Source organism: Zeus faber (genome assembly GCF_960531495.2).
Source record: "Zeus faber genome assembly, chromosome: 19".
Classification (NCBI taxonomy): domain Eukaryota; kingdom Metazoa; phylum Chordata; class Actinopteri; order Zeiformes; family Zeidae; genus Zeus; species Zeus faber.
Genome location: NC_137206.1, coordinates 9,784,317 through 9,801,087, shown reverse-complemented (window position 1 = coordinate 9,801,087; position 16,771 = coordinate 9,784,317). Strand labels below are relative to the sequence as shown.

The 16,771-nt window shown below is 44.8% G+C and overlaps 1 protein-coding gene across 1 annotated transcript; it reads right to left on the bottom strand.

The window, feature by feature from the left end:
• Positions 1 to 473: 473 nt before the first annotated feature.
• On the bottom strand, positions 474 to 15,441 carry mtpap (mitochondrial poly(A) polymerase; the record flags this gene model as incomplete). Its single annotated transcript, XM_080020482.1, has 9 exons — positions 474 to 1,269; positions 2,471 to 2,544; positions 2,645 to 2,737; positions 4,967 to 5,196; positions 10,166 to 10,377; positions 12,190 to 12,414; positions 12,795 to 13,028; positions 14,914 to 15,080; positions 15,288 to 15,441. 9 exons carry the CDS (start codon positions 15,439 to 15,441, stop codon positions 925 to 927), a joined length of 1,734 nt encoding a protein of 577 aa, XP_079876608.1. The 3' UTR covers positions 474 to 924.
• Between the last annotated feature and the right edge of the window lie 1,330 nt (positions 15,442 to 16,771).

Genomic DNA, 16,771 nt, shown 5'->3' with positions numbered 1-16,771 from the left:
TAGGGCCTACTATACTTCTCAAGCAGACACAAACACAGCTTGGGTAACTGGTTATATAACTGGACTTTAAATTCGGAATTGACTCGTCTTTCAAACCGATGGGTCCAATGCGTTCCCCTGGAACACATTATCGGCAGGCAGCGGGCACTGGCGAGCGTGTTTCAGAAACTCGGCTCAGGCCTCGTCTGCGCCGAGGAGACAGACAGAGCTCGAAATGGAATGCGCGCCCGCTGTCTTTCCACATGCTCAACATGTCAGCTTTAACCAGGAGCATTTTGGAGCGAGGTCAATCCGTTCTACAGACTCCACCGCAACCCTGGCCGGCTGATGGCTGCCGGGAATTTGCCGAGAAAACGGGTCTGAACTTTCATATAAACTCTTGGGTAAACACGAGGCGTGCGCAGGGCGTCATTGCACAAAATGATAAGATGACAAAAAAACAAAACTTTAATCCAAGATCTGGTATGAGACGAGAGAAATCTGTGCAAAAAAATAAAATAAAAATTAGTCACAAAATATCAAAAGACCATTTTTGAAGGTGGAGCAACATGATGTTTTCTGTTTGAAAAGCAAATTTCATAATAAGGTTACACAAAATCAACAAATAAAATGATCAGATGTAAAAGAAACAAATTGTACTGGGAGTAGATACATTTGCAGATGTGAGAACAGTCTTAGCTCCGTTATGAGCATCTGATAAGGTCCTGTGCTGCCTTTAGGGCCTGGACAGGAGTGGGTTACAGTAAGTATGCAGGCAGCCAACCCTTCTCCATGTGTGGATCCACACGCATCAAAAGGCCTCAGCAGCGCCCTCTGGTGTTTATGGGAGGAACCGCAGAACACAAACTCGAGGAAAATACGGCGCGTACACGTGCAGTGCAAACGCTGCAATGTCATTCTGTAATCCCGCCACGTCGGGGACGGTTATTTTGGGTCCGAGCTCTTCTTCTGGTGACTATTCTTCTTCAACGATTCCAGCAGGCTCTTGATTCTCTCGCTGGCCGGCTCCCTCTTCCTCTTCTTGCGGCCCTTGAGCCCGGCGACCTGGGAGGGCAGGAGGAGGGCCGCCAGCCCCCACGGCGTCGGCGCGCTCCTCCTGGCGTCGGGGAGGCTGGTCTCGCTCTGCTGGAGGAGCCAGGAGCTCTCCTGGCACAGGGCCACGAAGCGCTCCAGCTGCGGCGCGTTGACGTTCTTGCTGACGTTCAGCGAGGGCTCGAACGGGTTCTGGATGTGCAGCGGGGCCACCTCCGGCTTGTTCTGCTCCTTGCCCTGCAGCCGGGAAAAGCCAACATTGTGAGCACGGCAATTGTGGGAAAAAATAAACGCGCGCGCCCACGAGCACGCCCACACCCAGTCGCCTGTACTACGGCCCATTTATCTTATTGGTCATGCTTTTAGGGCACTGCTACTATATCTGGGATTCATATGGCAGACTGGTACTTTCTCTGCCCAGGCTGCCAGATGGTAGAGAGAGAGTGTGGGTGGGTGTCTGTAAAAACAGGTATGCACGGACACCCATTTTGTTTCCACCAAGTGTGAATAACCAGTGCCCCCTTTTGAGTATGAATACAAGTACTTATAATAGTACAACCATTTTGGGGTATCAGAGAGACTGGCCGCCAAGGCAGTGTTTGGAGGGAAGGTCTCACGGCCTCTGCAATGTAATACTTGGACCCTGTCTAAGGCGCGGCGGGAAAGGGTGCCGAATGGATGAGTGGAAGGAAGGGGGGGGGGGGGGGGGGGGTTGGGAAAAAGAAGATAGCAACAATAAAGCAGTCACCAGGAGGGACGAGGCGGACAGGGGGATTGTAGTGCAGTTAAGCAGATTTATGGATGTTTCTTTACTGGTGGAAGCCTACAGGCTCGGGTCACGGACAGAGCCGACCTGCAGGCGCCTTCCGACTACATCAACCGCCATATTAGTTCCGTATACAAGCCTGCTGGGGGGGATAGTAGATTGATAGTGAAACGGCAACAAACAGGGAAAACGTAAAGAACGCGATGTGCGGCCGGCTGGTGGAGCTGCTAATTGGGACCGCGGCACATGGGACGCCGGGCCCCGCGGGGCCGACATCCATCACATGTGACAGGGACAGCTGTCATCTGCATGCGGGGAAGACGTCATTCGGCCGACACGGCTGTTTATTACCACCAGATTTCTCCTCTGGAGCTCAGCCCTGGGTTTTAGGGGAAAAAAAAAAAAAAAAAAAGCCCCGACTGGCTCTCTCTCCCTCTTTCTCTTCCCCAACGCCCCCTGACACAAATTTGAGAGGAGTTTCCTTCAATGGGAGCGCTTTAATCGGCAAGCCAGATTGCAAAAACCGCCGAGTTGGATGGATGATCCGGGGTGAAGAAACGCTGCCCTGTAATCAAAAAGAATGATGGAGGCTTTCACAGGGATCCCCGCCCCGCCCCCGCCACCCAAACCCTAATGGAGAGGAAATGACCGCGCACGCATCACGCTCCTCACCTTCCTGATGTTTATGGACATCCTGCCGAATGCGAACGTGCTGAAGAAGTCAAAGAACTCGTGCAACAGTTGCTCTGCAAAACAAAGACAAACAAAAGAAAACACGAAATGAGCCCACGGGAACGAGCCGCTTTGATTCCGCTTTAATTTACTCACGCGCCTCTCGCTGCTCACCCAGGGTCTGCGTGTTGCTCTGGGGCGGGATCTTGCTGAAGTCGCCGACGAACGTGCAGTCGTTCCCCTCGATCACGCTCTTGTCCGCCGGGCCTTGCGGGACAGGAGCGGGGATACAAGGTAAACGACTCAGCAACATCTGCGATAGCCATAAACAAGACTCGGACAGATGGCGGCAGCTCAACCGTGGAGGGGATGTGGGGGGCAGCCGGGGGAGAAATGACAGCCTGGTGTGTGTGTGTGTGTGTGTGTGTGTGTGTGTGTGTGTGTGAGAAAAACTTGTGAATGGCACCAATTCTCTGTTGACACCAAAAATAAAACTATGAATCTTTGCTTTATGAATGATGCTGTGTAATAGTTCCGCATGGTAATACCATAGCTTGATAACAATACAGCCCCGTCACTGTATTGTAATACAAAGTATTATATAGTCAGTGTTGGGGGTTTCTCACTCCAAAAAAAAGTTATGTATGACACAGTACTCGTTACTGAGTAAAAAGTAAGGTACTACACAGTACTCGTTACTTCGTAAAAAGTAATGCCTTACTTCACTTATTACGCCCCGTAGAAAGTAATTTGTTATACTACTCGTTACATTATTTCATCACCTGAGATACATAATCAAGTAACCACCACACAGGTAACACCGTGCCTTCCTGTTTCCCAGCATGCATGGTGGCCATACTTGCAAAGTAAGTGTTGCATGACTGTTCAGTGGAATCGTTGCAGTAATCGTTTCTGTTTAGGTTTCTGTAAGTGTTTTGGGGAACTGAAACCGTAAAGTGCATTTCTGTTTGGTTTGATGACCCGGGCGTTCATTTTCGCGCTGCGTGGGTCTGTCTCTCTCAGCTTGATTAGCCAATATGGAGACTTGACGCAAACCTTGTCTTACTTCACAGACATACACAGTTCCTTCCATATTTGATAGACATAGAACTTATGTAGGCTAACGCGAGCGATGAGATAATTGTTTGATTAATTACTGCAATGTGATTACTGAATTGAGGAACAGTAAAGCATTACATTACTCATTACAGACAGATGTAATCTGATTACTGTAATCACATTACATCTGTCTGAAATGAGTAATGTAACCCTTACTTTGTAACGCGTTACCCCCAACACTGTACATAGTACAGTAGTACTTCACATAGTAGTAGTTGACTTAGCTTCACTTTTTTACATCTTAAGCTAACACAAACCTTGACTTTTATATACTTTTATGCTAATTGTAATTCTTCTTCTAACACTAATTTGAATCACTGGTCAAAAAGCGCTTTCATGTTTGAATAAAGATGCCTCAGCCTGGCTTTAAACTGCAATCCCGCTTAACAAAAAGGGAAATTACAACAGAATCAATTGTGCTTTTATTCGTAGGTATCGACAACGTGAACGTTTCAGTTTCACAGGTGCCGGCAAAGTGCCGAACTCTCTGCCCCGGCATGGATTGGGACGCGCGTTATGAAGGTTTGTTCCTGCGGACACTGCCTCGCCGGGGTGTGTCCTTGGCAGGCCTGCCTAGTGCTCCATCAACGGTGCTCTCCTTGACCGCGACAGGGTGGGTTCACGCACGCACGCACGCACGCACGCACGCACGCACACAGTGTCTCCGTGTGTATGCAGACAGGGAAGGTAGTAGTACTGTGGGTGAAGTAGGTTCTGGGGGTTTGAAGACGGGGGCAGGCGGGAGGGAGAGGAGGGGGTCGCAGCCCTCTCCCAGAGTGATGGGACTTTTATTGTGTTGTAAGCACTCTGGGAGATGGAGTCGGCACAAAGCGGGGGGTCGCACATGAGGGGTGAGAGGGACGGGGAGGTGGGGGGGTGGGTGGCGGGTGGTACAATGTATTGCTTTGGGAAGGCAATCATCAGGCAGCCAAGGTGACATGGAGTACAGAGCGGAAAGAGACGAGCGGCGGACCCAAGAGGGGGAGTTTGACTACGACGCCTGTGGAACCTGGCGGAGTGGAGGGGGTGGAGGGGGCAAACGCTTGGCTGTAAGTACTTTTATATAATGTGTAGATTAGCCTCAGCTCTGTTTATGAGCGGCTTTAATGCCGGCTAAATAAAAACGAGCTCCCCATACCGCTCGTGGTGATTGAGTGTGACAATGTGCGTTTGACACCGCGCCACATCTTGGCGGTCGTTTGATTCCAATTAGAACAATCACTCTGGAGCGCTAAGGGAAACGAGGTCACGTTTGATACCGGGGGCGCTACTGCCACTGACTGAATTGAATGTTTAAAAAAAAAAATCCAACCACAGACGCAGCCATGACCGAGTAAACAACATTTCTACACAATACAACCACTGCTGGAGGCTGACCTGCGAGGCCTCGGAGGTGGTCCAGGGTGGGGATGACGGGGTCGGGGCTCCTCCGCTGCAGGAAGAACAGCACCATGACGGTGAGGGAGAAGTTGGTGATCCAGGCACCGGGGATGCTGCTGGTGACGCCGTGCGCCCGGGCCCAGCAGCGGACGGCGAACACCAGGTGGCGAACGCGCGGGTCCAGCCGGCCGTACAGGTACAGCAGCTCGGAGCTCTTGGTCGCCACCCTGTGGAGTGCGCAGTGCGGGTTGTGAGTCGGCTTTGTTGAATTTTTTTTATTTTTTTTTGTATTTATTATAAATAAATAAATAAACCGAAATTGGGAATTAAGACGCCGACTGGAAACACACAAGCAGTGTACCATCTGAAAATGGAATGCAATGAGTACTTGTTGTGCTCAATTACTTTGTCTCTGAAACCAGGGGATGCTTTGTGGGTCATTCCTTATTTTGAGTACGGTGCTGTATTAACTGGGGGAGGGGTCGAACTGGTGCACTGTTAACACTGGGGGCTTCTACAAACCACAAGACTTAAAACACCCCATCTTTTGGCTCACTTGTGTTTGCACAAATACTTCTGTTTTGTGACTGTAACCGCCACTCTTAAAGGACCCCGGCCTCTTTCTGAGGTTTCACCCTCGGAGATAAAAGGCCGTCCGAGGAAACACGTGAGTGAAACTAAAAACTAAAAAAAATAAAAAATAAAAATTATGTGCACACTCGCCAGCAGAGGGCACAGTTTGGGCTGTGACGCTGTCAGTGGCGCTTTGATGCACTTATCCCTTTCCAAAACGCAAACTCGCCGCAAACTTGTGTGTGTGTGTGTGTGTGTGTGTGTGTGTGTGTGTGTGTGTGTGTGTGTTTGTGTGGGGTGGGGTGGCTGTGCTTCAATGATCCGAAAACAGGGCCCACCGGAAAAATCCCCCTGTAACCGCTGCAGACCAACAGTGGGCGGCTGACATTTGTTTCCTTAGGAATTGCAAAGTGGTTTTCTGAATGTTAGCAGGTGTGTGGGTGTGTCTGTGCGTGCGTGTGGTTGTTTATGCCTCACCACCCGCAGAGACAACAACGTGTTAAAAGGCCGGAAAGAGAGGAGGAGGTGAAATACGGACAAGCCTCCACCCTGAGGTCTCCCTCCCGGTTTCACAGAAAGAGCCCTCTACAGCACTTCCTGATGGCTCTGGTTTCTGTTTAGGGGCTTTTGCAATACATGTTGTTTTGGGGAAAAGCGGTGGTTTCTTAGAAGCTACAGGCAGATCAGAATCATAATCTGTTAGCATTTGCATATCGTTAGCATTAAAATAAAATAGAATAAAAAGTGAAGTAAAAATAAAAAATGGAAGTGTCACATACTGTATATACAAATAGCCAACAAAAACAAAACAGAAATATATATATCTATTTATTTATTTCTGTTTTGTATATGTTGACTATTTGTATATATTTCTCAATTTTTATTTTTAACTTATTTTTATTTTCCAGGTCAGCGAATACTTTTTTTTGGTTTCTTAGTTTCGTATGAGAACTGCAGATGCACATTTTCATAAAATAAATCAGTGATTACCTTTGAAATTAACAAATTAATTATCAATAGTGGTCAAGAGTCATTCCTGAAGGCATAACCATTGGCTCAGTACAATAATCAATAATAACCAAATATCCCATTAATTGATATTTTTGTATCGCACATATTGATCTTGACACATAACCTCACCGCTAAATAGGCCACCGGTTTAAGAAATGAACGACACAATTACAATTTACTGCACAAGTCCACAACTTCCATGATTTCAAAACATTTCAAACACAAAATGCCAACTTTGTATCTGCGCTTCCGGGGACATTTGCGTCTGTCCAGTCTGCAAAGCATTTCATTTTTGCAACTTCATGAGGCATCCTCGTCGAAGAGAAACCCTGAGCAGACAGTCGCTCCAATGTTCCTCTTAGCTCCGAAAGCGGAGAGAACACACGGCCCTGAGGCCTTAGGAGTTGTGTTTTCATTTCAACAGCTATTAGTGCTCCTCACTCCCCCACGCCGAGTGCCAGAATGAGCTCCAGGCTGCGGCCTCCTCTGAAACAGTTGCGTTTTTACACTCGGGACACAAGTCTTTAGATTTGTTAAGCATGATCAGTGAGATAGAAGTTCAGTGATAATCATTTATAGATTAATGAACAATAACTCAAGAGAAATCATGTGATATTGACTCTGTTGAAACGAGGAAAGTGGTCTAAATTGAGGACCCAAATCTGAAAAGGAGTATAATAATTACCTTTTTTTTTTTATTAAATGCATTGGGCTTGGATGATTTTTTTCTTTTAATGCAATTTTATTATTATAATCATTAGTGTTTCCCCCTAGATTTTTTTTCAGATCTGATGGTAACGCACCGAAAAAGCCCTTAACAGACAAGGCACGCAGAATGGCAAATTGGCGCGGTCTGCAATTTATATTTGCATTCAAATTTTTGTTTTCTCTGTATATTCAAGACTTAAAACAAAGTGATCCCAAGGAGAGGATGACCTGATAAACTGCATTTATTGCCTAAAAATAAGCTGTGTTACCAATGACCTTTGTTGGACATTTGTCATGAACAGAGTGTGCATGATTCATTGCTGCACTTTATCTACCATGGCTTGGAGAAAAAAAATCCACCGGGCATCAGGATATGCAAATCTTGCCACAGGAGGCCCGTTTATTGAAATCTTCATGCAGGCCCTCAAGTGCTCTCCTTGCAGCCTGTTCCTGAGGTCTGTTTTCACCTACCAAAAGCGAAGATTTGTCTTTATTTTGTAAATTCTTAAATTTGAGGATAGATTGCTATCAAAAGCCATCATGAGTTGTAGCCCGTTGTACCCTGTTCATGGTGGAGATTAGAGAAATCCCCTTCACATTCACACTGCCCACAAGAATGGTGAGTGCAATGATTTAAAAAGACTTTGGTTAGGGATACCAAGGTCATGTGACGTCACTGTGGTACTGAGCTCAATACTATCATCACTCCAAATAAAAATAAATATGCAGGTGAAATAATAAAATAAGCAAGGCAATAAATCTATAAATAAATGTAAATATAAATCAAAAAATGGGTAAATATACGCCCAACGGACCGGGCGGAGGCGCGTCGAGCCCATGGGATCTTTCATCACTCTCATTGTGACGCGGGGTTTCGTGATACCCTCCAAATCTCATGAGAAGTAGCCATTTTCCAGCGTGCAAAGTGAGAAAGCAAAACTCCTGCAGCGCACACTGCCGCGGCAGGGCAGGGGCACACTCGCTCCCTCCTCCGTTTGGAAAACAGTACCGTTCATTTTATTTTGAATGTTTTGAATAGGCTATAAGAAAAAATAAAAATAAAACGAGATTTTCGATTTTACTGTTGACACGGAGAACACAGAGACAGCCTGTCATTAAGTTGGCTCATTTTCACATCCCTAGTTTGTACATGTTTTTAAATAGCATAAATGGACTGTAAATTCCAAGAGAAAGAGTAATAAAAAAAACATTTCCAGAGAGCAGTGCCATTATTTTTGGTGTTAAAAAATTATTTTATTTGGTCTGGCGGGGTTTCCCGTTGGCTTCTTGCCAGGCCTGGACAATTATAGGGGTAACACTGGATTATATTTATAATCATCCAGGTTGAGCGCTTCAATCGGATCGAATGCATCTTACTTTTTTTTTTTTTTTTACTTTTGATCAACATTAATTACCGCCTGCTATGCCTTCTGACATGTATGGCAGCAATGATGATCGACATGAAAGATGTTAAAATCCAGGGGACTACTAGATCACACAAAGCGACAACTTGTAGAGGTTTATTTGTTACATACATATACATACGTTCATACATATATGCAGTGAAATGTCATTGACTGAACACAAAAGCCACCTAATTTCTACCTTACTAACTAACTGAAACTAACTGATTCAGAGTGCCGTGGATGGATTTATCGACCCACAGTTTCTGGTTCGGAAAAATCTATATAAATAACTTTCACCGTGGGAACGATGCTGTCCGCTAACATAATTATGAAGCTCACAGCTACTTCTGTAAACTTGCTGACGTCACTGGAACTTGATTGGAACATGTCCCAGTCAACATCAGTCAGAGCGTCCTGAAGCGCAGCCTCTGATTGGTCCGACCACCGCTTTACGTCCCTCGTCACTACCGATTCACACACGATGCATGGCTTGTAAACAGGATGTAGCGAGATAGCGGAATGATCCCATTTCCCAAAAGCAGGGAGAGAGATGGTCTTGTATCCGCATTGTACGGTGTGTAGCAGTGGTCCAAAGTTCTATCTCCACTGGTGGCACACATGATGTGTTGATGGAAATTAGGCAGAACTTAAAGTCCCCAGCCGCCACCACAGCCGCGTCGGGATGTTTGTTCTAAAGTCCGCACGACACATCATACAGGTCCCATAGTGCTGTGTCTGTGTCCGCTTGCTGGTGGAATATAAACGGCTGTGATGATGACCATGTTGAATTCCCAGGGGAGGTAGAATGGACGGCTTGAGATGGTCAGCTGTTCCAGGTTCGGCGAGCAGGAGCGGGAGAGAGTCTTGGTGTGGTTGGGGTTACACCAGCGGCTGATTATCATGAGGCAGATGCCCCAACCCTTGGATTTCCCTGACGCCTCCGACCTGCTGGCGCGGAACACGGAGAAGGACTTGGCTGCACGTAGGACGTGGTCCGGCACCAGCGGATTCAGCCATGTCTCCGTCCTTCTCGCTATCGGTTGGAATGTAATACTCGCTCTAAGATCATCCATCTTGTTCTCCAGGGACTGGACATTGGCAAGAAGTATGCTTGGCAGAGGTGGACAGAAAGGTTGCGTCCTCACTCTGACCTGAATGCTGCCTTCTCTGTGGGCCCACCCATGGAACAGCGGCTCCATTGTTGTTGTTGTTGATGTTGTTTTCATGGTTGGAAGCGTGGGCATGTAAAATCTCCGCCGGCCACTCTGGATCCGCGGATAAAAAGTCCCAAAGTTGTTCTTTCAGGGAAATGTTAATATCCACGAGTATATCGCGGTCATAGGAGATCACCGCCGAGGTTCTGGCGGATATAGTAATATAAAACGGGGAAAATACTAAAGTGCCCGCGCAGGCGACTGCAAGGGGCAGCGCCACGACTCTGCAACAGTTCTGTGTGGGTGTGTGCGTGCGTGCGTGTCTGTGCGTGTGTCCTAAGTACCTGTTGTTGGCAGTGAGGTCGCACTGAAAGCCGGAGGGCTGGTGGTTGAAGCGGACTAGGGGGCAGCGGGCGTTGAGAATCTTCTGCACCCCTACACAGCCGGGTCCAAACTGGTCCACACACTCGCCAATGACGGAGAGGATGCTCTGCGTGACCGCCCGCTCCGAGTTGGTGCGTTTCATCTGGTACTCCAGGGCCAGGCCTGCTTTTGGCTTCGCACAGACAGAATCACGTTAAAGAAATGTGAGAGTTCTGTGACTCTTTTTAAGCAAAGTTATGCTCCATAAGGGACTTTTTAAAATACTCTACATTCAAGTCGACTCGATTGTAGAAAGAACGATGCCAACCCCAAACTTAAATTCTTAACAATCATGCCTTCAATACCAGCTGTTGCTACCCTGCATAATATCGAAAAGATGGTTGCTGCATTGGGTGACATACAGTATATACACCCACACTTCAAAACTTGACAATGTCTTTGCTGTACAAGTGACATTTCAATTTCTTTAATGTGCAGATTCCCAAGACTGACATTTGACAAAAGTTACTTAGTGGGTGTTTTTTCCACGGACACAGGTTAGGCCTAATCCTAAAACACTTTTAATCTGGACTAACCCCAAACAGCCTTTCTCGGTCTTGGTTTAAGATGGTCTCAGACATGCCCTGATTTCCAGAAGGAAGACTAGCACTAATCTAGGTCAAATGAAGGCTGACATTAAACCTGGGCAGAGACAGGGTTACCTTTGGACTAATGGGTGTGGGCCTTCAGGTCAGCCAGGATAATTTGGACAAGGGATGCTTATTTAGCATACTAGTAGCAATTTTATTATTTTTTTATGTGACAGATAGCTAACCCTCATTAACAGATCATCAACTGTTATCTGACAATATTAAAATATTAGGGCACTGCCCCCCTCCCCCAAAAAATAAATTACAGTCTTTTTTTATTGGACTTATATAGCTTTACTCATATAAGACTTTAAATATATTTATATATGCGAACACAGCTCCCCGTGCGATTGCAGCGACTTTGCTCAAAATAAAAAAAACTTACAGTGTGTTTTTAGTTGTTTATACTGTTCTCAGTTGTTTTATTTTGAGGAACGAGGATGGGCATGGAGGAACTCGTCCCCCATTCCTCCATGCGACCGTACTCCCTCCACTCCCCCCCTCGTTGAATATTCGCATTGGACAGCTGAATCGGATTCGACTGACAACATTCTGAGTCGGGTACAGCCCGAGAAATAATTAATAATCATCTGAGTCACACAAAAGAAATCCCCCATGTGTGTCATGGACTGTCCCTCCCAGTGGCGAGCAGAGCAACTGAAAGCTTTAGTTTCTCCAGGAGCCCTTTAACATAGGATGAAAGACAAGAGAATGATGCTAACTAAACAATAACTTTCCATAACTTTCACCAGCAAAAAAAAAAACAAAAAAAAAAACCTCTCCATAACTCTCCCCCCGATCACCCCCTCTCCATGTCTTATGCACAGAAAAGGATCGTAACGAGTCGTGCACCGTTCCTCCGAGCCTTGTCCCCACACTGTTTTTAGGTTGTTTTTTTTGGAGGAACAGGGCTCGGCTCGCCATGTTGCTCTCCGCCATTGGGCGCACGGAGAGACGTGTCACAGATATAAAAATATATTTATGATTCCCCTTATTTATAATTGCTCATTGAAATGTTCTCCCTGTGCATTTTGTAAGCGTCTATCTGTTTTATCCTGTTATTGTAATGGACACTGAGAAAAAAAAACAAACCTGACTGCTTGATCTGAAGAATCGATTAACAGGTTTCCGACTGATGATTCAACTCATTAACTTTCAGGGGGAAGCCCTAAAAATGTCCATATAAAAGTTGATAGTGCTATGCAGTAGTAACAGGTTTTGAACAGCAAAATGTAAAAAGGAGCATTTGAGCTTTTTTTTTTTTTTTTTTTTCATTTTGCTTATACAGCAAAGATGGCTTATTTTATGTCTCTATCCCAGAACGTAAGGAAATAAGTCACCATGTTTCCTCTTACCATTTTAGCTTTCCTTCCACTGATGCTGTCCAGGTCCAAGAACATGTCCAGGTCACAGCCCAGTTTTCCAAAGCCGTTCACGGATGACCCGAAAGGCCTGACTGTGCATTCTGGGAAATAGGCAGCAGCGATGTCCTTGAGCAGAGAGCAGACCAGGAAGCGCAGGCGGGTGTTCTCCTCCGTGAGCTGGTAGGACTCTGTAAGAGAGATGATCTGTTGGTCTATCTAAGGGGGAAGAGGAGACACACACAAACTGTCAGTAAAATCCCAACCCTTATTTGCGGCATGATAGATGGTCATCATTTAAATTTGTCAAATTAAAATATACTCGATAACTACCCAATAAATCCTGTTTTGAAATAAGCTTTAAAATAGATACTTTATTCATCCCCAGATGTAAATTGAAGACCTATTTTCTCTTTACTGTAAAAACAAAAAAATTGAATTGAGCTTATTATAATTTTAGTTTATAATTTTAATTTAATTTATATTTTTTTATTATTTCAATTGAATTAATTCATTTGTTAAATTAAAATATACTCTATAATTACCCAATATATCCTGCTTTTTAAAACAGCTTGAGATCCCCCCCCATAAACACTCACACTCTCCTCCTTGGACAGTCTGTGTATGAGCTCCTGAATGGGCATGGTTGTCTGGGGTTGGCACTGTGGGCCCATTTGGCTATTTGGGAGATCGGCAGAAGGCCCGCTCCGCAGCGACAACAGCCTTGACTTGAACGGCAGCATGCATTCATGGTTGACAACCGGGATGGTGATCACTTCCTGTAACGAGGCGATGCTTTCCTGCTTGGCGAACTCCACCACTGCATACGTGCCCTAAAGATGCACAAGATAGATAGATAAGATATTTCAAAATCAAACATCACATCTTCTGCTTAACAACTATCTAACAACAAACAGCCTTCCAGACACTTATCAATCAGGTTTTCGACTTCACCTTAGCACAGAAACAGCACTAATTAAAGTTGTGAATGATCTGCACATAAACACTGATTCTAAAAAACGATCTGTTCTTTTGCTCCTGGATCTCAGTGCAGCCTTTGACCATCAGATTTTACTAGTGAGATCACAAAAATGGGTCGGGCTATCTGGCCCAGCTCTAAACTGGTTCAAAACCTACCTACAGGACGGGCAGTTCTTTGTGTCCATTGGAGAGTTCGTCTCGAACAAAGTGGATATCATATGTTGAGTGCCCCAAGGTTCGATTCTCGGACCATTATTGTAGAAACACAAAATAAATTACCATAATCATGCAGAGGATTCACAACCGTTCATATCCCTATCTCCTGATGACCTTCTCCCCATACACTCCCTCACTCAGTGTATTAATGATATTAATGTATGTCACAGAACTTTTTACAACTTAACAGATACAGAAATATGCATCTTTGGCACAAAGGCACAGAGACGGAAAATTGCAGCTCATCTCAATTCTCTGTCTCTGGAGAGCAAGAATGAAGCCAGAAATCTGGGTGTAATAATAGATGGCGATCGAAATGTTCCATAGAGCCATATCAAACACATCACAAGATCAGCCTTCTATCATCTAAAAAACATTTCATAATTAAGAGGCTTCCTGTCAAAAGCAGACCCCGAAAAATTAATCTGTGCATTCATAACAAGTAGATTGGACTACTGTAATGGCCTATTCACCGGCCTCCCGAAATCAGCTGTGCAGCGGCTACAGTTAATCCAAAATGCGGCTGCATGCGTTCTCATTGGGACTAAAAAGTTACACCTGTTCTTAGATCTTTACATTTGCTCTCCTCTAAAACTAGGATTATTTTTAAGATTCTGCTACTTGTATATAAAGTTCTTAATGGCCTTGCACCTCAGTATATAAAATAAATGCTCATTACACACGAACCAGCAAGAACTCTCCGGTCCACAGGCAATGGTCTTTTAACCTTCCCTCACACCAACTCTAAAGAAGGGGAGGCTGCATTCTGTATCTATGCCCCAAGTAAATGGAACACCCTGCCTGAGAGACATCCCCACACTGAACACTTTAAAAGCAGGTTAAAAACCTTGCGGTTCACTACAGTCTATGACTGAGTTCTCTGCGTGTGTGTGTGTGTGTGTGTGTGTTCTGTATGCTGTGAGATTTGTTTATTCTGCACTGACTGTTCTTATGGTTGCACAGACATTTTATATATTTTATTTGATTGTATTTCTCTGTAAAGCGCATAGTGTTGCCCTGGTATGAAATGCTCTTTATAAATAAAGTGTGACTTGACATAAAAAAAACAATCAGCAGTAATAATAACGAGCAGAATAAAAAGGTATACATGTAAAAAATGCTAATATCTAATAACTGTACACAATAAAAATATGGCAGGATAATGGAAAGTAAATTCTTTAATTTTCAAAGACTTTCAAGGGAATTTTCAATGTGATCTTTATTCATTAAAATATAATATGATCTCGGTCTCATTGTCTGTTATTTATATTAGTATCTATATCTATTATGTATGTAGTTTTACTCTCATTGTCATCTGCTATTAGAAGTGTATTCCCAACCATGCTGTGCAAATGTACATTTCCCAGGCATAACATAATAACAAAATACAACACAATATAACAATATATAATATATACTTCAGCACAAAATTCAAGCACCCGTTACTGCGGACACATTGTCCAACCTGGTGATGGAGTTGGCAGAGGGAGGGAGGCGGGGTTGTCGTTGTCCATTACTCACATAGCTTTCGTAGAAGAAGCACTTCTTAACATCCCCGTGTCTTGATAAGTACTTGAGGAACCTCTGCTCGTTGGTTGTTGAATTGCAGCTGACAAGGACAGACCTCTCCGCCTGCTCCTGTCTCTCGGACTGGGCAGCGTCGAACGTCTTGAAGCCTTCCCTGTCATCTGTCAACAGAGAGGCCAGGTTAATCGCACCTCGCGGGATTGTGGGGACACGGCACCCCACTCTCTCGCTCCCTCTGCTTGGCTTGCGTGGGTTTGCTGTAGAGTGAGGTCAGAGCTTACGACGAGTCGTGGCAGCCGGTGAACTCAAGGCGCTCAACCGCTTCTGCAGCTAGCTAAATTCTTTCTACGACAGCGGGAACAACAAACCTATTTCCTCTTTCTTGGGCGCCTCGGACTGTGCGGCGGCGACGACGTTCGTCCCAAACGTTCGCTGTAGACACCGGTCAATGATTTGGAACTGCGTTAGAACCCTGCCCCTTCCACTCATGTGTGATCCGCACACCCTGAAGGAGGACGCCATTGTTGCCGTGTAATAAGCGCAAAAGGCGCATGCGCAAACTATCATTCTACGGGCGCCGCGCGGTGTCCAAAACGTTCAATACCGATCGCGTGGAAACCCGGGTCGCGATCGCGATAGGATCACGACTTGCATGTTTTTTTTGTTTTTACGTTGCAACAATGTCCAAACGCTATAGTTGAACAAATGATTATGTTTTGCATGGACAAGTCCACGATTATTAACGCGCTTGTTTTAGGATGCTTGACACCAATACATTTATTGACAGAGTGTTTGGATAGAGATGGAATCCTTTTTTTTTTTGCTTGATCTTGTCAACCACTACAGGGGCCGTGTATTCAAGAATGTTAATGTAAATCAAAGGTAAATCAAGTTTCCGATTATTATTATTATTATTATTATTATTATATTAATAATAATCATAATAATATTGTTATTATTATTGCTGCCTGAAGGCCCTCTGCTGGGAACTCCCTACAGGTTAGGACAGCCACCTCACTAAAAAAAAAACACCCTGAAACAGATTCATTTGAATGATACAACATCCCCCAATGGCCACAAGAAAAACACAGGGTCTGAGCAATGTCAGGCTTCTGAGTTTGTTGTTTGCTTGCAGCCTCAGTCATCTGCGTATCAGTCCATTACAGCGCTGTGTGCGGTTGCACAAATGACACCGTGGCACACCGCTCCATTTTGATTTCCATGGGGGCCAAACTCGTTCAGCCCACTGACCAATCATAGCGCGGTGTTGATGTAGGGCAGCTGTGGTCGGTCAGTACTGACCGCAGGAAAAGAAAACAGCGGAAGAAGCGACACACTGCATTACAAATTCGGTGGCGGGTTAATACGAATTGGGCGGACTTTTAAATCTGTTTTTGAGACGTTTGGCGTACAGGTTCGAACCGAACGGGCCGGGGAAACGTCTTACAAAAGATTTAGGGCTCGAAAGGGCTTTAGAAAAAAAAAAAAAAGTCAGGTTTCACTGTTTCAAGATTCAAGATTCAAGAGGTTAATTCGTCACATACATATAGAAACTTTCATACATATATGCAGTGAAATGTAATGCAACGCATCCGGTGATAACACACAATATATCCTAGGAAAAAATTATTTCTAATAGACCGACTAACTGACTCCTAAAACGTATAAAATATATATAAATAAAACGAATTAAATAAAATACAATAAAATAAAATGGAATAGATAGAGGGAATATGCTTATGTATATGGAATAGGCAATTATGTATTTACAGGTATGTGCATTAAAGTGGCATGTGATGGCACTGTTTCGTAGAAAGTTCGCTTGATTTTCGAGTAGAATTGTCTTTTCCGT